The 25019-nt window shown below is 37.5% G+C and overlaps 1 protein-coding gene and 1 long non-coding RNA gene across 2 annotated transcripts; one reads left to right on the top strand and one right to left on the bottom strand.

Annotated features, from left to right (window-relative positions):
* The first annotated feature begins 356 nt into the window (after window positions 1–356).
* Window positions 357–22875, top strand: FOXN1 (forkhead box N1). The gene is made up of 8 exons (XM_075517836.1): window positions 357–476; window positions 2285–2788; window positions 5037–5147; window positions 11745–11872; window positions 12688–12784; window positions 18779–18986; window positions 19549–20076; window positions 22116–22875. The coding sequence occupies exons 1-8, from the start codon at window positions 357–359 to the stop codon at window positions 22382–22384; spliced, it is 1965 nt and encodes a 654-aa protein (XP_075373951.1). The 3' UTR covers window positions 22385–22875.
* LOC142417305 (uncharacterized) lies at window positions 18946–22499 on the bottom strand. The gene is made up of 3 exons (XR_012777949.1): window positions 22447–22499; window positions 19168–19243; window positions 18946–18959 (listed from the first exon to the last, which is right to left on the bottom strand). It is a non-coding gene; the product is annotated as an uncharacterized LOC142417305 (long non-coding RNA).
* Window positions 22876–25019: the final 2144 nt, after the last annotated feature.

Genomic DNA, 25019 nt, shown 5'->3' with positions numbered 1-25019 from the left:
TCAATAAAGCAATATCGCTAAATTTGCAAAACCCCAATGCAATACATTTTCATTATTTTATGAACCTATAGAAAACAAAGCAATGACTTATTTTTATAAAAATTGTGTGGTAAATCCATATAACTCTGTATCACATCTTCATTGTAATTGCACCTACAGAACATTTCTTTGAGAGCTAAAAAAAAAAATCCAACTGTATTAGGAATTCTACAGGATGGGCTATTGTCCAGCTGCACATCTAACACTTAGTCATCTGCACATAACAAGATGAATTCTTTTACAGTTTAAGTTTTAGAAAATATTTATTGTAATTTGACTTTGTCATAACAGGGTTTCTATCTGACGTGGATTGGGTGATGGTTTCACTACTCCAAGATCAATCTAATATTAAATTTCCTTCTTCGGACGCTCTGGAAAGGGACCGACAAGACCTCATGAAGACACAGGGGGATTCAGTATCCCCAGTTCAGCAAACTGTGAGTAAGATGACCCAGTTCTGCCTCTCTTTCTTCAGAGGCACAAGTTCAGATATAATATTCAGCAATCGCTGTACTAAATCTCAGTATACTTAACTGGTAACAAAGTAAACATTGAAAGTTTTATTCTTGAAGAGTAGAAACCCGAGTTATTCTTCTGAGCTAACCTTAAGCTCCATGCTAAATTTCCTGTTCGATTGCTTAAAAATCGTTATTACTTTAAAAACAAAACAGGCAGTCCATCCAGCTACTAATCCAGTAAAAATGCTACACTTAAAGTAATTCTCATCCTGTTTCTAAAATAAATAAATAAAAAAGCAGACAGACAGAGAGACATCAGAACCTTTTTGTCTACTCCCTGCCAGTACAGGATACCTTCAAGCACTTCAGAATTCCTTGGGACTTTTTTTGGAATAAAATTATCTCTCTCCTGTTCCCTATATATATTAATCATGTCTACCTTTCATAAGAAAAGTACAACTGAGAATAGTGCTTTTCATCAAACAACAGCAACATAACCATTGTCATACTTTTATTATGAAAATTTCAGGTGGAGAATTGACAGCACTGCCATTCATACAGCTTTATATAACTAAATGTAGGGGGGGGTTAAAATTCTTATTTAACAAAAGAGATCACAAACACATGTATTAGGACTATAGAAGAGAGCGAGGAAGTAAGAATTAAGAAGTTACAAACTGAGCAAGTTCGCGTTCATGTGAGAAGCCAAAAAGTGTCATGAGGTCAGATTTGCTTTCTGCAGGAATCCATGACACAACAAAACATTAATAGCTTTGTGACACAGACCCATATGCAGACAAATGAAAAGGCTGTGCCATGTTCCACTCTGCAGGAAGCACTGGCTTTTACGCTAACTTCCCTTTGGAACTTCTTGAAATCTGGTTCTTCCATGAAGGCATATATTCCTTTACCTATTCTCCTAAAATACTGTAAAACCAACCTGGATTTAGTGAGGGGGAAGAGGAAAGGTACCACTTGATATCTGGTCTGACTTTTTGTGTAACACAGAACATCACATTTTCCCCTTCACTGAACACAGTAACCTGCTCTTGACTTAAACATGTCTTCTCAAAAGGCATCCAAGTTGTTACTCATCCTTGATGTCAGCGAAAATACGCATAATTTCTAAGCTAAATGCTTTCAGCTTCAGGATCCAGACACTAGTTCTTGTTAAGCCTTTCTCTTCTAGATTAAAGAGCACTTTAGTAGCTGTTATTTTCTTTTTGCTAAAGTGCAAAAGGGAAGGGAGGAGATGAGACAGGAAGAAGGTTAAAATGTCTGCCTAGAGCCTACCTGTCTCACAGAATGAGTGTGGCTATGTTAATGAAAGGAAGTGATGTAACTAGCAACCTATCTGGCAGCTTGTAACACCATCAGAGAATGAGATCAAGCTCATTTGACTAAACTTGTATATGACAAGACTTGCACTTATCATATTCCTGTCATTTAATCTTTCATCACTTGATCATACATCTCTTCCCTGAAATTGTCAGACCAAGTAGTCAATAGTTACCTAAAATGTCCTGTTTTTCCAAGATAGTTCCACAAATTAAGATTACTTCAGTCTTCTCAATGCTTTTATTAATTTACTTTTGAACACTTTTGGATACTAAGTTACCAGAAAACCCTCTAGATCTTTTAGGGCTTCTCTGCATGAAGGTGGCTAGGACTAGTAATTTTATACTTCTCATCAATAATATACTTTTAATGTACTTTTTTGTAAATCATTAAAATAATAAAATATTTGCTCATACTAATCCTAAATAAATGCCAATAATTCATTGCAGGATAATCCCAGTTATAATTGCCAACCATATGAGTCAGACAGCAGGACAGAAAGGAAGAGTTCAGAGTCTTCTCACAGCCCCAGCCCTGCTTCTCCAGCCCAGGACCAAATTCATGGGAGATACCTTACAAGCCAAGGAATTCACTGTGGCAAGAACAAATTTAAAGCGTCTTTCAGTACTGAAAAATTCAGACGGTACAGTTATGAGGAAAGTACTGCAGGAAATTATGACAGGTTTCTCAAGAGCAGCAGAAACCCCTTTCACCCTTACAAGAGGCAGATGAGCGAAGATGTCTTCCAGGAAGCACATCAAGCCCTCCCACCAGAAGGTTCACCCTTCAAAAATGCTAGAAGCATCGATGGTTTTGAGGGTTTACCAGGATCTACAGGTCCTGACGAGTCAGAGGCATTTCCTACACACATTCCGAACATCTCCACAGAACAACCATGGTGTAACAGCCTCCAATACAGCAACACAGGTCAAGATCACAGTTCACAAGTCATGGTCAGTATTTTTACTTTTCTTTTTTTTTTTTTTTCCTGTTTTCAATGGCAAAAATATACTTTGGGAATTATTTTCTTATCTCTTAATGTGACTACATGGACATTTAGTCTCTTGTCAAGTTCCAGGCTGGAGCTCAGGATAGACATCCATATTTATTTGTCAAAGTTCTCTATTTTATGGCCTTTCCCTACTGAAAAACAGTCCTCAGAAAGGTGGACAAGGACAAATGATTTTCCACTAGACATGATACACAAATCCTAAGTATCCAAGTTCTTCCTGACAACAGGTTTTATATCAGTAGTGTCATCAACTAGTATTTTCAAGGGACAAAAGTTCACAAAACAGTATTTTTCAAGCATGAGGACATGTATATCAGATTTGTTACCACATCTCAGCTGACCTGCATTTTTCTGGACGCAAATAGAAGAGAAACTCTAAGACATCAGTACTGCTTAAAATTAAATATAAGATCTGTTTATGGTATGTGCACTGTAAAGGTACCTGGGCTAATTCACATACTGGATAAAGGCAACTGCCTATTTAGGGCAGCACAGAGATCCCTGAAAAACAAGGTAAATTACCCTCCAGTATCCCCACAAGGTATCTCTGCTGTGATCCAAAGTGTAAAGCCTATCTAGTGCAGACAAAAACAATGTCTGCATCTGCCAGGAGAGGGCCCTAACCACTGGTTCTAAATTGCTGTGAGGCAAAGAATTCGAGTGTTACCAGAAGAAAGAGGGGTTAAAAAAAAAAAAAAATCTTAATTGGATTAAGACAATTTACCAGGGAATGGAGGGATGTTGTCAGGGTACATACCTGGGGATTGAAGCCATTCAGGTTAAGGAGGAAATTGATCTAAATCTCTTATTTCCTGGATAAATACTCATCTAGGTCAGATGAGTTTAATACAAAACCTATAAGCAGCTGATGAAAAAAATTCCCATTTTGTTCCCAAATCCCTGGGCTGCAAGATGTAGAGAATGTAAAGTTAGCACTGCAGGAGCCCTTTACCAAGTACGTGTGACTAAGGAAAAGACTGGCTACTTGTTAATGTCTCCACTGGTTCAATCAGCATGCAACTTCAAAGCTCTTAAATAGTTTACACGCTGCTGGCAAGTTGACATTTCTGAAAAACTTCATCTTACGGTCACCAAAAGAGCATGGACATTTATTAATACTGGATGTGGCATTTGCTTAGTGCCAGGATATCAAATCAAGTCTAGTATGTACCCCTACACTAATCTATACCATAAAAGATGGTCATTACGGCCTTGCTTTAAAACAGAAGGATAAGTGCTACTAGTTCCTTGAAATAATATGTCATCTACGACATCAGCTCTCACAAGAGAATTCCTGGCCATCGATGTTAAGTGGGGGAGGGAACCTGAAGTCAGTCACCAGACGCGCAGATAAGGACACTGCTTAAGACACATCATTCCCTGCACTGTTTATTACCAGCTAGAGCTCTATCTAGCTCTCTGCTTAGCATGCAGTTTGTTTGAATTGCTCTTCTAAAGCAGACAGCGTTACCACACACCCCGTATGGTGCACTCAGCATTCTAACTAAAAGACAGCAACATTTAACATCCGGGAGCCTGAGCCCTTAGCAGAATCAAGCCCTGGGTGGAATCCAGGACAGGCAGCTAGCTGGGCAGACCTGAGAGAAATTAAGACTTGATCAACTTCTCTATGTTTATTTCCACAGCTGCAGAAATACAACACATTCTCAGTATATGTCCTATACATTGATCAAATTCAGTAGTCAGCCTAGTTTGATTCTTCTCTGCCACCTCTTTCCTGTGCATTATAGACCTCACCCTCTAACTAATGACAAAACTCCAGAGTCAGCTTGAGGTACTGACAGTCTGCAAGATAAAATCAAGGAATATGAAAAAGAGAGAGAGACAGAGATGCATGTGCACACTCAGGAATGAAAGCTGGAGTATGCAGTTTGTGTGTGTAGGGAAAAAAGATAAACAGAAACTGACATTTTCTGAATTGCTCTTTGCATGGAATTTGGACTGGGATTTTCTTTTTTAAAGTAGTAATTATATAAATGCAGGAAACTATGTTTCTTCTTGTACCACTAGAATATAAAACAAATTCTATGTAACACTTACTGTGACAGAATCAAGTCCAAAAAAGCAGTAAGTATAATGGCAGACAAATCAGAACAGTAACTAACAGAATTATTCTATTTTAAATAGAGGTGTTTTCTCTAATAACTCTTTCCTTAAATATTTTCTAGCAGGATTCAGACATCAAGCTTAGGACATCCCCTCTGGAAGGGCAGCCTGGTTTGTATTGCTATCAGCCTCAAGTGCAGCAGATGTATTGCCCCTCACATCCTTTCCATCAGGTCAGTACAATACGTAGACCCAAATCCCCTGTATTTCTAGCACTATAATGGTATAGTAGTTATGGTAATAATACAAAAAGACAGATGAAAAAATACGTGCTAAATTTCTGTTTGCGGGGCCATGTTTGTATACATACATGAGATCTTAAAAGAACCACATCTAAATGCATTTTTAAATGGTCATCCAGAAAGAAAAAAAAAAAACTTGTAAAAATGGAATCTCGGTACGGCTTATTTGTATTTTCACCATTATGCTCAAGAGAACAGGCTTTGAAACCAGATAAATTATTAACATAACTGTTGGCATTTCAGGATCCCAGGGAATTAACTGTGCTTTAACTTCAGAATAAAAAAAATAAATATGTGTGACTGTATACTTAAAATTCAGATCAAACATAGAAAAACACTTAAAGCAAAATTTTAACAGCAAGATGATGCTCGCTTTCCTTGTGCTTGATGGCACACACATCTCTTTTGCAATCTTTTGACTGTTACATCATCCCCAGTGAAAGATTATTCAGCTGAAGCATAATTGACAATAATGCTGATGATGCATGCGAATGCACAATATTAAGGTTGTTCTTCCGTAATGTAACTATGTTATTAATACCAAAAACGCACAGGAGTAACTGACACCTTGTTTTTCTTGAGTGTGTTTAGATGTCATTTGAATACACGTCAGTTCATCTTTTCAAAGCAGTATACATACAGTATCTTTGTAAAATCATATAGACCTTAATCTTACATGTGATCCTAGTACATATTTATAGAGGTTAGCGAGTGTGGTCTACTGAGCTTTGAAAACTTGGCATAGAGGGAGGGTGTGTATTACAGAAAGCAATTTTCCTGACTCTGAAAGGTCTTTAAATAATTTTCTTTAGATATAAATGGTGGTGGTGTTCAATGCATTGAAATTTTCCTCTTTTATGCTCACTTATCTGCAATGTACAAAATTTTCAGTAAGAAAGACGTTTGAGGAGATAAAAATATGCTTGAAACACCCTATTGGAAACAAACAAACACTGAAACTTATTTAAGGTAAAATTAAGGCAACACGGATTTTTCAGATATATAGGCAGAAATCCATATACAAAAATAGCACAACTACCAAAACTCCCAACCATTAGAACTGAATTAAATTAAACTTACAGGAAATTCATATATATAAAATATTTGAACATAAAAGCTCACACTTGAGTTACAACTCCTTTGATCCCAGTGACTGATGACTGATTGTGGAATCAACTGTACCACCTCATTCAACTTGCTCAAGAAGTAAAAAAATGTGACTAACAGAGCAGTGATTTAAAACTGTGCAGAGAAATCAAAAAACAGGTTGCCATATGATATTTCACTGGGATTGTTAATTCATATGTCTGAGTCATTAAAATAGTAATCATACCATTCACCGTCAGGATTTAGTCCCTCATGAGGAAAAAGAAAGGTTATTTTCGGCATGATTTTCTTTAAGAGGAAATTTAAGTAACTTCTGAAAACAGATGCTGAATGACCATAAAGAACAAGAATAGACATACGTTGGAATTTTATGACCATTGATAAAATTAAATCATCTGTCACAGATGGCTTTTTAGGAATTTCATTTGTTAGAGTTTTGTAAAACATTACTAAGGAAGAAAGAAAGTATTCCATACCTCAGTAGTGGATTTTCATATTTTTAAGTGTGTATTTCTACTTATAAATCCCCCACCTGTCTACTGAAACTTAAAGGAAGATGTCTCATTATTAGAGTATATAACCCCTCAGATATAGGGAGGAATAAAATAGGGACTAACTGTATCAACCACTTGGAGAGCTTCAGGGACTTCTATGGCCTTTCTGAACTTCGAGTGTCTGGGACAGTTAAAATGATCAACAGGATGGTGTGGCAAAGCAGCTCAATAAGCACCCTCAAGAACCAAAACTTGCATGAAGTAAACTTCTAAAATCAGGTTCCTATTACTGTCATCTCTCTCTTACTGCTCCCTCAGCTGTGGCTGGCCCCTGTCCACTAACTGGACTTTGTATTTAAATCAGGGGCACAGAGGTTCTTCTCCAACTAGGTGTTGCACAAGGACAGATCAATTTGCTTAAGGCATCCAGCTACTACTGAAGTTCCAATAGTTTCAACATAAAGGGCTTTTTGTATCCCCCGGCCTCAGCAGGTAGCCTTGTAAAGCTTGAGAAGTATACAGATGCTAAATAGATGTGAGAAGGCATAGATAACAGAAAGAAGCAGTTCTCCCACACTGATTCAGGAAATATGGCTAGAGAATAATCTCACTCCTGGCTTTTTCTTTTACCTATCACTCTGACATTCCACTAGACAGAATTTACTGAACGTTTTTTATTTCCCCCCACTATAATGTGGCAAAAAGGTAACTATCTTTTAAGTTCTTATCAAGACCATCATAATTAATTTACTTGTTTTTTCTTGTTAGTCTAAAACTCAATAGAAGTGATAAAAGGTAATAATAAAATTAAAATAGAATAAAAAGAAAGGTGATATTACACTACCATCCTAACTTACAAATTGATTGATTTTTATTATTGTTATTTTAGAAGAAAAGGGGCCCAGATGAAGGCTTAACTTGCCACAAAAGCTCTGCTGCAAATATAAACTAGTTCCCCACTGGGGAACTGCAGTACAGACATTGTGGGTGTGCCACAGCACCATACATCTCACACACAGTATAAATGTCAGGTTTGTGCGTTGCTTTAGCAGTGTCATGGTTTAACCCCAGTCGGCAACCAAGCACCACACAGCCACTCGCTCACCCTCTTTCCTCAGTGGGATGGGGGAGAGAATTGGAAGAGCAAAAGTAAGAAAACTTGTGGGTTGAGATAAGAACAGTTTAATAATTGAAATAATAATAATTTATTATAATAATAATAATGAGAAGGAAAACAGAGAGCGAGAGAGAGAGAGAGAGGAACAAAACCCAGAAAAAACAAGTGATACAACTGCTCACCACCCGCCAACTGACAGCCAGCCAGTCCCTGAGCAGCAATCACTCTTCCCGGCCGACTCCCCCCAGTTTCTATACTGGGCATGACACCATATGGTATGGAATAGCCCTTTAGCCAGTTGGGGTCAGCTGTCCTGACTATGTCCCCTCCCAGCTTCTTGTGCATCTGGCAGAGCATGGGAAGCTGAAAAGCCCTTGACCAGTGTAAGCACTGCTCAGCAACAACTGAAACATCAGTGTGTTATCACGTTATTCTCATACTAAATCCAAAACACAGCACTATACCAGCTACTAGGAAGAAAATTAACTCTATCCCAGCCGAAACCAGGACAAGCAGAAACTCCAGTTAGCTTGCTAATTCATTTGAATATTTTTAAATTTCTTTATTCATTCTGAAGCAGGCACCCTTCCCCTGTCACTGCTGATTTGATATCAGTACTATTACTATACAGTGGCATTAACCACATTCAAAAAACGTACAAAGTTACAGCTGAAACACACCTTCTAGGAGTTGCTAGGCAAGATACGACAAGCACCAAGAGGAAAGTCTTCCATCCACCTGCAGCCTGGCAGTGTGACAGATCTCTTACATGCAGCAGGCTTCTGTTAGACTTTTCAATATTTGTGCTTCTTTATGTTACTGTAGTAAAAGTATGGCACCATGTTCTACTACTCAGCGGAAAAAAACAATAGGTATAAGCAGCCAAAGTCATAACAAGTAGAATTGCTGCCCGTGTGCCATAATCAGACACTAGGAAATGAAAGAACATGTGATACCAGACCGAGAAGAAGTGGAATAACAACTTTTGCATGAGGCAGCTCCAGTATTAATACCTTACATTTCAAATTTGAATGGAGCAGAGCAATTTAAATCACCAGGAAGTTACACTCAAGAGAACAGGCCCTTTCGGCTGAAGTGAAGGATGTTCAAGCTACGCCTCACTTTTCATTAGAGGGATGAGAGAGATCAACTCCTTTGTTAATTTTGTCCAAATGATAAAAAGGCCTCACCTTCCCCTTTGCTGGACACAACACAAATGATGACTCATAAGGAAAAACTACTTCTTATTGACCTGAAAGAAACAGCAGACACTTCTGAAGTCACTTACCCACCCACCATAAAACACGGACACCTTTCATGCCAGTTGCGCGACTGTAAAACCAGCTCAAGCCTGTCATACCAGACCATTCCCCAGCCTCTGTTCCCTCAAAAAGGAATAACGAAACCAATAAAACAGAAATAATCCTTAAAACGCCCAGTTCTTGCCTTTGGTGATGACACCACAACCAGTTCCATCTTAGTATTCCTTCCTTTCAAAGAGCCACTGAAACCAATAAAATCAAAATTATTGTATGAATTGCCTGGTTTTCTACTCTGGTGAAAAATCTGCACACAATGCAACAAAGCAGGCAGCACAGAACTGCACATGGAAATTAGTTCACAGCTGCTCTGGAGACTGCAGTTCTGCCCAGTATTTAGTTTAACAAGGCAGGACATGATTAATTATGTACATCTCATTTCTTTCACCCTGCTTACTGTAGCAAACAAATTAGTGTATTCAGTATGTTTTTCCACATTCCACTTCAGGCAGTTCAATGTTAGAAAGATAAAAGCAAACAGGCAAAAACTCAAGCAACAACAATAAAATTACTGAGAAACTGAAATAAATTATTCAGAATCCAGAATAAATAAACTATGAACATTTTGCAAGCACATGATAACCTCTCACAGGCATTTTAAGTGGACAAAGACCAAGAGCAACAGAAGCTATTGGTCTGAAAATAGGAATGACAGTAAGAAACTAAGGAGATATATAAGCTAATTACCAAAGAAATTTTCCCAACAAGTCTCAAAAGCTACATTATAATCTTTAAGAGGAACCATAAAAACATCATGACACAGGACTTCTAGAGGTAAGCAGTAAAAGACTAGAACAGGGCTCAGCAACCTTTGAGTACTAGGGAAGGCATGCAGGTAGATTTTGTAATAGCATATGACATGGCTCCTAATTTTGGCCATGCCCTAGCCCTGGCATCTGGAAAGATTCATCTGTAAGAGGCAGAAATTCCTCTCACACTGAGCTCTGAGTTCAGTGGGAGCCTTTGCCTCATGGAGAGCCAACTGATGGTATCTTACCTTAGCAGGGTAGTGTTTCTTTGTTCTCGAAAGTTGCTTGCCAGCAGGTTTAAACTGTAATTTGAAAAAGAATAATATGTGACCAACTGCTGTGTTAAAAAATTGACAGCAAACCTACAGAAACTCTGATGCAATCAAGGCTATCTATAAGTATTATCTCCCCTCTTTCACCTATTTTTTTGCATTGGCATATTTCTATCACGGTGATCGCAGGATAGGCCAGCCATTTCTTTAGTGTGTCTGGAGAGCTGGAGAGGCTTAGAGATCTCCTGAAGAGCTAGCTTAGCATTTCAGTCTCAGGTAGCATTCTGCTTGTCCCTAGGGGTGGGGTGAGGGTAGCATAAACACTATCTGATTTTAGGTGTCCTAGCTATTCTTTTTAGCTTTCCTGATATAGAAAATGGGGAAAAAAAGGAAGCTGCTTGAGGTGGTGGTTAACAGCACTTAAACTCCTGGCCTCTTGGAGAAGTCTGTTTCTTGTCATTGACTACGAGGGAACTGACAGAGAGTAGCCTCAACAGCTTCAGCACAAGTCAGGCAATATGAAAACCACCTATGAGAAATGTCTCATATGCCACTCTCCTGACCCCTGGAATGACATTACTAACTTATTCTATAATAGTACATTCACTTTAATATATATTCTGATGCCATCCACTAAAGCCTTTGTTGTTGTTGTTTGCTTTTTTACTGCCTTGCCTGATAACAGCAAATTGAATGGATGCTTTGGGATGCTATTCTCTTGGGATAGATTTTATACACTTTGAGTTTTTGCCTTGTTGTATCCCTCTCCACCTCTAAAAAAACAAAAAAACAGCACACAAAATCAAATAAGGCTCAGTCAAAACTTCCCTATTTCGTCCTATATTTTTAGTGGCTTTACTTGATAGGCTTATTTTTCTATGGTGCACATTATTTGAAGTACTTTATTCTGTTTTTAAAATTTATTTATTTATATAAATAAAATTACACCATTAATTTACTTGTCTGTGTAGTGCAATGTTCAGGGGAGGCTGAGCAGGCTAAGATACTTCAACCGCAGAAGAGGTGGCTGAAGGGAGATATGCTTTAGGTCTATAAAATTATGAATTATCTGGAGACAATTAATAGGGTACAGTTACTCCCATTTTTCACAAGAACTCAGTAGCATAGCAGGCAATAATAAAAGAAAGCACTTTTTTTTTTTTTTTTTTTTTTTTTTTACATACTTCAATTTGGAACACACTGCAACAGGATCTGGTAACAGCCAACATACCAGCGAGTTCTTCCTCACACATGCCCTGTTTCTTCTATGTCTTAAGCATTAACTAGTAATATTAATGTCTTCCAATACCATGCTAGAAAGACTTTAGGTGTGACTTGGCATAACAGCTATTAAATGTAGGCAGAGGACAATATCCTCAGAACTAAATAGTTTAATACTGTTAATAAGAGAGAAATATTTTTGAGAGCTTGTTGCTAAGCCAAGTAACATCTCTTTTATTGTATCATCAGTATCCCTCGGGAGGCAGCTATCCTGTGACTTATATTACTTCTTCTCACTACCCTTACCAAAGAATTGCACCTCAAAGCAGTCAAGAATCCCAGCAGCCTCTATTTCCCAAACCCATCTACTCCTACAGGTAATAAAATATTTTTTCAAGTCCTAATGTTACAGGAAATACACTGTTTACCCATGGCCTATTTCCAGCATAATTTGCAATAACATGCTTACTCTTCTTTGTCTTGTTCCCAGTGTGCTCTGTCCTGTCTGTATGAATCACAAGATGTTCCAGACTCTGGGGCCAAGGCAGAGGGAAATGAAATGTTGTAAAGCATGTGAACAGTCTTGATCACCCCCACAAAAGCTAGACGTTTCTCTAATACAAAATCTTAGCTGTTGCAAATTTCATCAGCACAAGACTAATCATACTTAGTTGTCTTTTCCAGGACCTGTATTAAAACTAATTTTTTTCTCCACTTACTAGGACAAGGAAATGCCTAGAAAATATATCAGATATGCCAGTCACCACGCAGGTTTAGCCCCCAGATAGCAGCCTAACAAAGTAGATCAGACAATTAAATTTTAATTATACCTTCTATCACTGTCAGTTTGATATTCTCTTGGCGGCCTTTATCAGTTTAAGCATTCAAACACAACCTTAAATGACTACACACTAGCAGGATTTGAAGGCTGTGGTCTTGATTCCACTTTCCATTACTTTATTTTAAACCCAGGTTGGACCTTCTATATGCGCTTTGACAATTACCTCTAGAAGTTAAGCACTGTAAGGAGATTGCTTATAAACAACCAAGTGGAAACCTTAAGCGTCATCAGTATTCATGCTATGACAGTGAAAGCCAGAGTAATTACATGCACTGTGAAAAACAGTCTTTTTTTCAGCTTCTGAGGAATCAAGCAGAACAGGCTAAAATACTTTTCTTTCTCTCCCTAAAGCATCCTGATCTTCATGGCACTCAAAAACAGCAAGACAGGGAGTTTGCCAGTCAGTGAGATTTACAATTTCATGACGGAACACTTTCCTTACTTTAAGGTGAGTTCCACAGGGAGGGGGGGAAATCTCTCTCTAAGCTTACCTGGCAGCAGAGGGAATAAGGGAGGGGATTCAGTCTATGAAACAGCATAATTTCTTAGTAGATTAAAATGAAATCAATTACACACTCTATACCTTCATGATCACAAACTACCCAGCATTTTAGGCCTAGGCAGAAATGTGAACATGATATGTGGTAATATTTAACATAAAAAGATATTAAGAACTGTTTCAACTTTGAGTTTGTGCAGATAACAGTGGCCATTCCTCACTGACAACTCATAAAAAGGATAAATATTTTTAAAAACACATCCATTTCTTCCTCTCAGATCTCAAATACAGGCAGAACTGGTCTTGTGGCTTCCTCTGCCATCAACAGCACCTCCAGACTCATGTGGAAGCAGAGGTTCAAGGTTATCTTGCTCTGTTCTGGAGCTGGGATATCCGTCTTGGGCAACTTCATCACTTGCATGCACTGTACAAAGAAAAGTATAATATGTGATAAATGGTACTAAGCTCATAATTACACAGTAATGTTGGTGAAGGTAAGGGTGTATGGTTTGCAGCAGATACTATTGAAATTTAAATCCATGCTATAAGAGTGGTTTCTTGCACTTGGAATGCAGGTGGAAAGAGATTAGTCAGCGCATGATCCAAGAGCAGAAAGATTACAGTTAAGATTTTAAAAAGAGCTATAATAGAATCATCAACTGCTGCTCACAGAGCTTTATTATTGCTGATTCTTCAAAAACATCTCACTAAAAGTCCAGATCAGGTGACCTGCAACTGTTAGCAAGGCCCAAAAATGAACATAAAGCAACATGAGTCTCTCCTGTTTCCTATTGCAAATAAACATGCACCAATTAAATCAAATTTAAAGCAGCTACAGAAAGGCAATTCAAACCTCTGTATTAAGAACACTAAGAATAACTAAAAATAAATATTCTGATACAATTTTGCAATGGTTTTGGACACTAACTGAGGATAAATAATGCCCTCAAAAAAAAAGAAAAATTGAACTTGTCAGTAATCAGAGAAAAATAATACACATTATTATGAAGGAAGAACTGTTAGGATCCACCACACTTCTATATTCCCAGATTTCCTCCCAAAGGAACCACTAGCTACTCTATTATTTGTTACAAGCAAGAGAAGGGAGAAAAAATAAAGAAACCTACCATCATAATCCAAGTAGTATCCCATCACAACATGACTGGTCATAATCCACTGAAACAAACCTGAAGCACTCTAACTTTGTTAAGTCACAGGAACACAACTGATTTTTAGGCTAAACACACATGAAATTAAGTAACGACAGTAATCTAAACAGGGAAAGGAAGAAGGGTAGAATGGCACATGACAAGAACATAGTAGCTGTAAATTTTTTTTTCATTTTCAGAACAAGAATAAATTTCAAGATTTGTATTTTGTCCCTAACAGAGTATTAACTCTATTTTCCATGCATTTACCACTAGTTGCAAGAAATATTAATAATCCAAAGGAAAATAGTTTGAGGATTGTGAAAGAGGTTCTGGGCCACAACATCTTGAAATTGCTATTTTGCAGAACTACGCTTCTTAGCATAATGCACAAATCATGCAATCTACAGCAAAGTAATACATTCTTATCTGATTACTGTTTTCTAGAAAAATAGCATGAGTTTCAAGCAGAGAGGTAGGAATATTAAAAATAAGTTTTACAGGCATGTCCACATTTATTCATCAGACCAAATTGAATTCCTTCTCCTTTGTCTTACCACACAATTGATTAAAAAATTAATCAGCAGCTTGCAAACCAAATGCTGCTGCTGCCAACATGCACAAATTCCTCAGACACAAGGCTGTGGCTCTGCCAGGTGTCACCTTCCTGGTCCTGAAGTTAAAGTTACTCTGACACAGCAAAAACATTAGGGAGACAGACACACTTTCCTCAGCTATATATCGTGTGTAAATATTGTGTATTGTATATATTGCGTGTAAGTGTGTATAGATAGGTGTGTGTATACATACAGATGTGTGTATGCATATGCTCATCTGTACAGTCAATATATTTCTACTACAGCTTTAAATAACTGTTTTATACCTAATCTAAACTTTTCCCTCCTTACTTATCAAAACTTGCCTGTTCCACAGGGAGTGGGTTTTGGTGGTGGGATTTTTTTTTTTTTTTTAGATTGTCATCTTTTTCTTAATTCATTTAAAAATTAATGAGAATGAGGTTACTGCTGCCATATGCATTATAGAAAAAGAATGTTGCAGGGGCTACTACTGGAACATTCATTGTTTTGTGACAGCTTTATTTTTGCATTTTACTTACAAATACAGTCAAATGATTGAATAGTTCCATCCCAAACATCCTTAAAATAAGCAGGGGAGAATAAGCAAGCAAATATTATGCTGGCAGACACAAAGTCCTGTCTACCTCTGGTCTTTACAGCAGCCCACAGAATTATCAATATATGGCAAAAGCTAATATCCTCTATCCTCCCTTTTTTGGAGAGTCTTCAGCAAGATAAAGTAATATAAAAATCAGCAAAAAGCATTTTGTTGTTGCTACCAGAACTCACTAAATAGCAGGATACATTAGGGGGAGGGGAAGCAATTTAAGTTGGAGAGAAACAGAGTACAAGTGTACACAGAATCTTGCTGGGAGACATTAGATGATACAAGCCTAGTCAAATTAACTTGTATTCGCTGCCACAGCAAATTTAGTTTCTATGATGCAACAATCTCATTTCTAGTTGAAACAGAGCAATCCAACTCCTACGTCCTAAAAAAAACATCTACGCAGCTAAAGTTGAATTACTCTTTGATGTACCTCTCCCTTCTCTTGAGACCTAGATTTAAAGAGAAAGGGTTTTGCAAGATCACTGAACTCTTTAAACTTCAAGAGGCGGTCAGGATCAATGGGTCTGTACAATAATATTTTTTGCTTGTCATCCTTTTCTTTCTTTGTAGTGATTAGTGAGTCTAACAGAAAGCTTTAATCTTGTTAATTGGAGTTATTGCCAGTGGTCCAAGAGGTTAGAAAGGTCTGTGGTCTGATGGAACTTAGAGCAGCAAGTATTCTCTTGCAGTGTCAAATTCCACACAGCTTCATCCACGCTATGCTGAATTCAGCAATGGCAGAAACGAGCCATAGCAAGGAGATTCCAACCATACGAGAGCAACTTCAGTAGCCAAAGCTCAGTTCATTACCAGACAATCAAATGTTAACTTAAAAAAACTGGTGACAGAGTTTTAACATGAACACACCGCCGGAGTGTTCCTTCAGGGCCTACCTAGGTAAACGACTATTTTTCGCTGCTCAGCAATACCAAGTTTAATACAAGAACCTGTTCAGCTCTTGGCAGCAGTCGCCAGAATAAATCCGTGTACTTTTTGCTCTGACATTTCTAAAACTATCTCACAGTTTACACCCCCACACGTTCTGAAAACCTCTGAGAAACACATGCCACTCCCATCTTCTCTGGTGCTTAGCAGAAACACTAATTATCCTGTCTCGATACGGACAGAGGTATACGTAGCCTCATGTGCAGGGCAAGAAACCTGAATATTCTTTCAGGTCAGCTTATTCAGTAGTTAAGTACACAGCTTACCTAGGAGGAACAGTTTTACTTACTTTTGGAACAGCCAGAAAGCAACTTGAATATGATCTGCAAGGGAGAAAATCTGATTCATCATCTTTAGTATTACCCTATGGCAGAAAGAGTTGTAAAGGGTTTTTTTGTTGGATTCTTTTTTAAATAGAAATGCACGTTCTCACCTATGGGACTGGCTAACAGAATAGTGAAATGCTGACATCAGGTGGGCCAGAAGGGTAGAAACTGTGCTGCTATGAAGGGAAAATAGTTTCTTTTTTAGTAAATAACATGTATTTGACATCCACAACTAATTAATTTTTTTTAATGAAGAAAGTAAGTACTAAATTTGACCCTCAAATTCTTCAGTAAGGCTTTTAACACCTTAACCCACAAGGCAGACCTTCACAACAAGCTAGGAAAGAACGGATTTTACATTCCTGAAAAAAGTAGAGTTTCTGTCAAAGTATGTTCAAAAATTCATGGCGTATCATGTGAAAGCAACAATGGACACAAGTCTATTTATAAAAGATGGTCTTAGAGGAAATCTGTTACACTAGGCAACAATTAGAGAAACCATCAAAAAGCTGACTTTCTATGAGAGAAGGATCCCTATTAATAAAGCATAAGAATGCAAAGGAAACTTAATGCGCATAAGGGAAATTTTAATTTTTAACCTCTTTAAAAAGACTATGGAAAATCATATTTATTTCTTGTGCTCTCTGTTCAGTCATTCTCTGTGGTTGATATAAACAATTATGATGACAAATATTTTGCATCCATGAATATGAAGTGGCACATAGACAACTTCACCCACCTTTCAGAGAGTTGTTCACTTTCTTTTAATTCTTATGACACGCAGATGAGGATTTTTTGGAAACAAGAAAAGAAAAAGCATCCAAAATTTACTTTAAAAAAAAAAAAAGAAAAAAGGCCTCACATACACTAGTACTGAAGATCATTCTTTGTAATCCGATGAGCTCTAAAGTCTCTCTCTCTTGAGATTTCTCATCTCTGCAAATGCAGACCTTTTAGAAAGAATATCATTTGACTGACACAGGTAAAGCTACAGTTTTGGGTTTTTTTAACTGGTCTTACAATGACAGGGGAAGTCTAGCTGGACTAGCAGTTGCATCTATTACAATGAAGTTGGGTTTCTCAGGTTGATCCCATTACGTAGCAAGTCATTTTTCCTGCCCCCCCCCTTTTTTTTTATTATTATAGTGCAGTGGCAATGAGCTAAGACAGTTCTACTCAGATATGCAACAAATAGCATCGTACAGTACCCACCAAAAGACAAGCAAGGGAGTGATACATCAGGAATTTACTATAGGAGTCTTCTGATACGAACACGCATACTAATTTACAAAGCCTTAATGTGATGGGCAGTATCTTCTGGCTGCATGACCAAGTAAGCAGAAATGAGTGAAATCAAATAAACACCAGAAAAACTTATATGCAATAAAAGGATACAGTGCCATTTCTTCAAGACCAGTATTTCAGACTAGCAAGCAAACAGGCATTTCCCATCAGAATCTGAGCATGGCCGTTTTGCTGGGTATTTCCCTCTTCATCCCTTGCAGCAATATTCATTTTCAAAGTTCTTTTACAAGCAATCAGAAAAAAAAAAAAAAAGTAAAAATTAAATCGTATAAACAGAGGGTTTGCACTCGGTTTTCTTTTCTTTCCATTCTTGCAGCTGAATGCAAAACTGTCCTCAGGGAAAGGAGGGAATTTTGTTTCCCTCATTGATCAGAAACGGCCCAAATAAAAATGGAGGAATCATTTTAATGAAGCTTATGTGTATTGCTCAGTTTAAAGAACCTTCCAGCTTCCACTACTGAGTTAAAAATAAATGCAAAGCAAAAAGATGCAGTGATCAGATGTAGAAACCTGTATCTCACCTGTGGGGCTTGCGATTAAGCCATTTGGTTACATAATTGGCTAGCATACAAAGTTACACCTACAGTAGCATGCTAAAATTCTTTTGAAGTCTGCCTGGACACTTAGTTTGAGTCCAAGTAGCACATAGTCCTTCAATTAAGTGTTTGACATTTTTCTAGGTGTTCCAAAATAGATTAAGATAGATTTCCTGTTAGTTCACAGTTCTAGAATACAATTCTTTACACACTGAATTCTTGTGATTTGCAAATTCACTCTTAAAAATTCAGTAGCCCCTCTGATAAGGCCAACCTTCTTGCTTAGAAGATCAGTTACTATTTTATCTGATTCCTCTCTTCCCGCACAACATGACTGTAACATTTTTGTGGCTTACTTCTAACGTACAAGTTTCATATTGTAGAAAGTATAATCTAAACAGCATTACTTATAATCTCAGCAGTCAAAACAGAGAAATATATATTTTTTTTCTTTTTTCTTGAAGTTCCATTCTTAGATTGGATTTGTTTTTCCAGACAGCTCCAGATGGCTGGAAGAATTCTGTACGCCACAACTTATCTTTGAACAAATGCTTTGAGAAAGTTGAAAACAAGTCGGGCAATTCTTCTCGGAAAGGCTGTTTGTGGGCTCTGAATCCAGCCAAAATTGATAAGATGCAGGAGGAACTTCAGAAATGGAAGAGGAAAGACCCAGTTGCTGTAAGGAAGAGTATGGCAAAGCCAGGTTGGTAATATGTTAGTGTATTAGTTCTCAAACAGTGGTCCCCAGAATTTTTCTTTGCAATAGGTACCAAGCTGTAAAAGAGAATTGATACATGATTTAGGAAAGCACTTAAGAATTTTTCCTTGTTATAAAGTGATTGGCAAAACAAGACAAAAAATTAAAAAGCAGAATTAAATCAGACCTGGTTTTGCAGGAGTGCTTCCAAATAGGCACAAAAGAAGCTTCACCAAGAAAACTTTCTCTGACATCTCACTAAACTTTAAGATAAAAACAACACTGAAATAAGCACTATAGAATAAAATTTGAAATTAACTGAAATTAACTGAAATTAACTGATCCAACCTTTAAACACAGAAATGCAATTTATTACATACTCACTTGGCAATGATAATTTAGAAAAGCATTTCAGGATTTTGGAGTTCCTATCATATATGAGTTAGCACTTTTGTTTGCCATTCCACTCACCCATTTCCCGAGGAACACTAAAATTCTAGCTGCAAGCTATGAAGATTATGGCTCTGTTAGGAGTCAGTCAGTCATGGACTTTTTTCTTGTTTTGTAGAAGAACTTGACACACTGATAGGCGACAAAAGTGAAAAGCTGAGATCTTCAATCATGTCCTGCAGTCCGACTGGTGTTGCAAGTGCATCCCTTTCCAGGCAGATGGCAGTCCAGTCCCATTCCTTATGTGAGCCCTCTCTTTCCTCCGGTATACCACAGCCATTACATAGCATCCACGCATCAGGAGCTCTACATGTCAAGAGCCCATTACCAAATTTGATCGGGGGGCAGCAAACTGCGTGCTATACATCACCACAGGGTTTTCCTCCAATCTCAAGTACATTAATGCAACAGTCACCTGACCCTCAGACCCTATTTCCTTCTGGGGAGACCCAAAGTGAACTCCGAACTCAGCCCAGCATCACCCAGGATTCTCCACTGCCGGCTCAGACCCCCCCCATCTGTGGTGTGAAGATGCTGACAGAGCACTCCACAGCCAGGACAATGCAGGACACACTCATGCAGGAAGGAGATCTCAGCAATGACATCGATGCTCTTAATCCATCCCTGACTGATTTTGATCTCCAAGGTAGGTATCTAAGGCATTTTTATTTTGTAGAGTCAGGCTTATTACATCACATCCCAACCTGCATAAGATGCATTTATGTCCTTCTTTTTTATCTACTTGTCCTCGACACTGCTACAAAGACCAGGTTACTAGGTTACATTATTTTGCACAAACATGGAATTTTGCATTGTATCTTTAAAAAGTTTCCCAAGAAAGCTACAGATTTACATCCAGAGTTTAAAAAGCTGCTTACTTTTGAGTACAACTGCTGATATTAAATACTGCAATACAGTATTTAGAATTTTTTTTTTTTTAAATCAGACATATTTTCCACCGAAAACTACTCAAGCACAACTATTTAGCGCATATCAAGAGAATTGTCATGAGGGGCACAAAGAGAAAGAAGTTTGATTGAACTAACATCTTAACATTTTTCTTTATTAATATTTATTCAAACACCTTCCACATCTCTGCTGAAAAGAATGCTGTTTACTCCTTCACAAGGCATTCACATGACCTATACCCTGAACAATTATATTTTCTGAGGTGTGTTCTTAAATACTTAGTCATGTAATGCAGACAGTAAAGTTCTTGATATTAAAGAATTGAATCATCTTGAATGGACAGGATTTTGAACTCTAAGAACATAGCTTTCCATGCAAAAATAAGAAAAAACAACCCACCAGGTTTATGTGTGTGCATATATATATATTTATGTATGTATACATATAAAATAAAACCTGTGGGTTCCAGATGATACAGCTCTTGCTGCACCAAATAACATGCAAGAATTGCCTTCCTGCACAGACAAAAAGTGGCACACAAAGCAACCTAAAAGATAGAGCAAAAAAACACAGTCTTAATAATCTACATGACTCAACAAATGCAATTGCCTTGCCATTGTACTGTCACAAATATTCCACAATCCTTCCATGGCCAGATTCCTTTACTAACAACAGTTTTTTGAATCCTCAGCTTCTTCGTCTTTCAGGCAGCCGGATCTCACATTCCATTCATTTCTCTGAACCTCTTTCCATTTTATTCAGTTAATCTGGAGTATGCTCATTTGTACTGTGAATATTCTGTACGCTTCACCAATATGGTACAATTCCAACTTCCCTCTGTCCTTGCCCTTTACCTTAGATTACTTAACCTTATCTAAGCTTTTTACTTTCTTTCTTTATAAAACTATCAAATATCAAATTAGAGAACCTAGAACTTAAGACAAGCCCTGCACACTTGGAGCAAAGTCATTATACACACACACATACTAAAAAAAAAAAAAAAACAAACACAAAAAAACCCCAAAACCAAAAAACACACACACAAAAAACCCAAAATCAAACTTCTTCTAGCAAAAGGGCTAAGTATTATCCTGTTTGATAGTCTGCAGATGGTGGGTACAGCTTTGGAGCAATAGTCTCCCTGCCACCGCCCCCCTGAAGAAATCGTCAATGATGAATATGAAAAATACAGCCCTCTTGCAGTAACTTATTTAATGCTTTCACTCTGATATGCACATTCAATGGAAAGAGGAGAAACTTTCTGGTACATTTTAGAAAAAAGTAACATTTCAGATCTTTTGATTTGTCAGGTCAATCACACATCCAGTAATTTAGTTTGCAATTTAGAGGAGGCTACACCATAAGAATATGAGAAGGCCAGTTGTAAAGTAATATTATTTGCAGATTTGCCCCGTAAAGTGCCATTAACTCTTCCATATCTTATAAAGATAACGGAGGCAATTTCCTCTTTCAAAATCAGTGGGGTTTTCAAATAGAAGTTACACTTCATAAGGATACATTTGCAACAGAATCTTGCCAATTATCAAGTGAAATAATTTTCTTAAACTAATGCTGCTTTCTCCCAGATTTAAATTTATTATGGAGACAGACAAACAATAACTATCTAAATCTTTTTCCTTTCTCAATCACAAGTGATTAAGAGTACCTACGCATACAGCATACACAACTGTATAATTACCGACTTCTCCTGTAAAACAATGTTTCAAAAAGCATATATATAAGACAGTTAAATCAATCCATTTTGTTTTGTTATAGGAAATCTTTGGGAGGAGCTGAAAGACGACAGCCTAGCTGTGGATCCCCTAGTTCTCATTTCATCATCCCCAACGTCTTCCCAGTGTTTCCCTTCCCACTGCCAGATGGAGAACAGCAGCAGCAACAACGTCAACATCCAGAACGGAACTCCACACAGCAACCTACCCGACCTACAGCTCACTACTCTTTACTCTGCCTTTATGGAATTGGATACAGTGTCTCCTGCCTACCTAAGTAATTCTGGATCCAAACCTATAGCACTAATGTGAACCACGCACCAACCTAATTATTATTTTGTCTAAATACAGTCCTAACCATCACACACACTTACCTATCTGATTTATGTCAGCTGAAACTGTGTCCATCGGAATAAGAATAATCTTTTTCCAGAACACACCCGCAGGATATGTAGCTTTACTATGATAATTTTCTACAGACAAATACTAAAAAAAATTTTAAAAACTATTTAAAGATAATATTGTTAACGGCTGAACTGGTCAACACCATTTTATCAAGCCACTCATCTTCTGCATCTTCCAGAAACAAATGACTATAAGAGGAAAACAAATGATTGACTTTTTTTTTCTTTTTTCTTTTTTTTTTTTTTTAAATGAAAGCTGCTTGCAAATGAACATAGAAGTCAAAGCAAACAATAATCTAACTTATTTCCTGGAGCCAATGATGTCAAGAACATCTGCCACAGACCACTAAAAAAAATAAAAATCTGCATATTAAAACATTTATAGTCCCCTTGAAAGAAGTTCTGGGTTTTGAGAAACAAGAACATAAACTGAAAATTCTGCAGGTATTAGAAGACAGAGGACTAGCTGCTGACAGACTAAACCAAAGCAACAAATATACTTTAGTGAAAAATCTAAGTTTTACTGTGTTTAAAAAGAAATTTAAAACTCTGCTTTTTTAATAAAAAAGAACAAAACAATTTAGTAGAATTTTTACTTGGCTGGAAGTTATTCACATTAATTCCTCTATTTTTATCCACATAAGCTGAACAGTAAGATGAATTATTCAACCATTAAATCAAGATTTTGAAAAATGCTAATAAAAAAAAAAAAAAGAGAACAATAATTGTTGCAGCTAGCCAAATCCAGAGAGCACCTCTGTTTTAACATCCAGCTGACATCTGATACATCCAACAGGGTTTATTACGATGCTGAACTAGCCCTTGCATTAGGATAGCGTATGGTTCCTAGCGTGAACTAAACTGAGGCATTTCAGTAGCCAGTTTCTCAGGAACACACTTCTCTCTCTGATTTACCATAAAGGTGCTGCTTGTGACATGACAGAACAGTGTTTTATTTCAAGTGAAGCAATCTAAAAACAAAGCAATCTGGAGCAGGAACCTTTAACAACACTAAGGAAAATAGTCTACAAACCAAAAAAATATCAGTGTGTGTTGAATGACATCTCTATTCACATATTATGGAAACTCAGAAGAAACTAAGGAGATTAAAATTTGAGTCAGATTGGGTCACTTACGCTATGAAAAAGCAGCAAGGAATTACAAGGAAAAGTACAGACCAGGTAGAACAGTGAGATAGTATTGTTAAAATAAACGCATGCAGGTTTAATTGCCACTTTCTCACAGCAAAGTGGGAGCACTGCCAGTTAAGACTGAAGCCAAAGACAGGTTCAAATCTACACCCTTGACCACGCCTACTAGCCCAGACTTAAAACAAAATCAGATTAAGGGCAGACAGATAGAAAAGATTTAGGAAGAACACGTGATACAACTTTGTAATCCCTTACACAGCTATCAAGAAATCCTCACCTGACTTGAGCCCCTCTTCCTCTGCATTCCTGCAAACAGAATATGCAGAGTGAGAAACGCAGTCAAGTTTGCCAAGCTGTTCTATGCAAAAAAACAGCAGGAAGAGAGTTATGCAAACGTACTAGAGCTAGGTGAATCAATTCTTGACCATCCTAACACTTAAAGAAATAAGGAAAAAATTAAGTATGCCACATCGGTAGAAATGTGCATATTAAATGATAAGCCTAAAGCATATACTAAGTATAAAGCATATACTAAGTATAAAGCTGCTAAACATTATATTCAGTATAATTTAAGAGTTACCAAGTTACAGATAAATACCTACCACGTACAAACTTTAAGAGCAATAATATTATCTTAGATACCTTTTTTGAAAAAAGAATTAAACAAATATATGTCCTAATATAACCACACATTGAGGAAAAGCAAAACGAAACCGACCCCCTGCCCTGCACGCAGGCAGCATGTTTTTGTACTCCTGCTGGCTCCCCAACACGTAGCTACTATTATTCCCTAAAATATGTCAACATCACTCTTAAGCCAAAAATAATAATAATATTTGGTAAATAATGTTATCTACAAATATTTGGCTCGTGCTGAGAGATTGGTTTCCACAGCTCCATGCACTTGTGTGCTCTCTCTCCTGACTTCAACAGAAGACAGCACTACTGGGCCAGCACGCCCCGCCACTGGTGTAGGACCATCTGTCCAGACCCTCTCCAAGTTCTCAGATACATTCACTTAACTTCAGTGAACAGCCACTCTGGAATTAGCGGGACTTTTCAAGATAAGATTCTCTCTGTTTAGAAGTCCTTCACCGCAAACACCAAAGAGTTGGTACGCAGATCAAAATTTTCAGAGGCCTAAGGGAGTAAGATACTCAGTTCTCAATTACTTTCGATCACCATTTGCATCAAATTCTTGTTAGCCCTTTTTAAAATCCTTAGAATGATACATACTGAGTAGCATACAGTGAACCACATAATGGCCAGTATACAGAATGATACAGACCTTTGCAAGATATTACCCTACAGAATTAACAATCTTCCCAATATTTTATAATTGGCAGAGGGAGACAGTGACAAGAAAATGCATGGGAACGTACCACATGAAGG

Source organism: Mycteria americana, chromosome 15 (genome assembly GCF_035582795.1).
Source record: "Mycteria americana isolate JAX WOST 10 ecotype Jacksonville Zoo and Gardens chromosome 15, USCA_MyAme_1.0, whole genome shotgun sequence".
In the NCBI taxonomy this organism is placed as follows: Eukaryota; Metazoa; Chordata; class Aves; order Ciconiiformes; family Ciconiidae; genus Mycteria; species Mycteria americana.
Note: the sequence above shows the minus strand (reverse complement) of the source record. Positions and strands in the feature narration are given on the sequence as shown.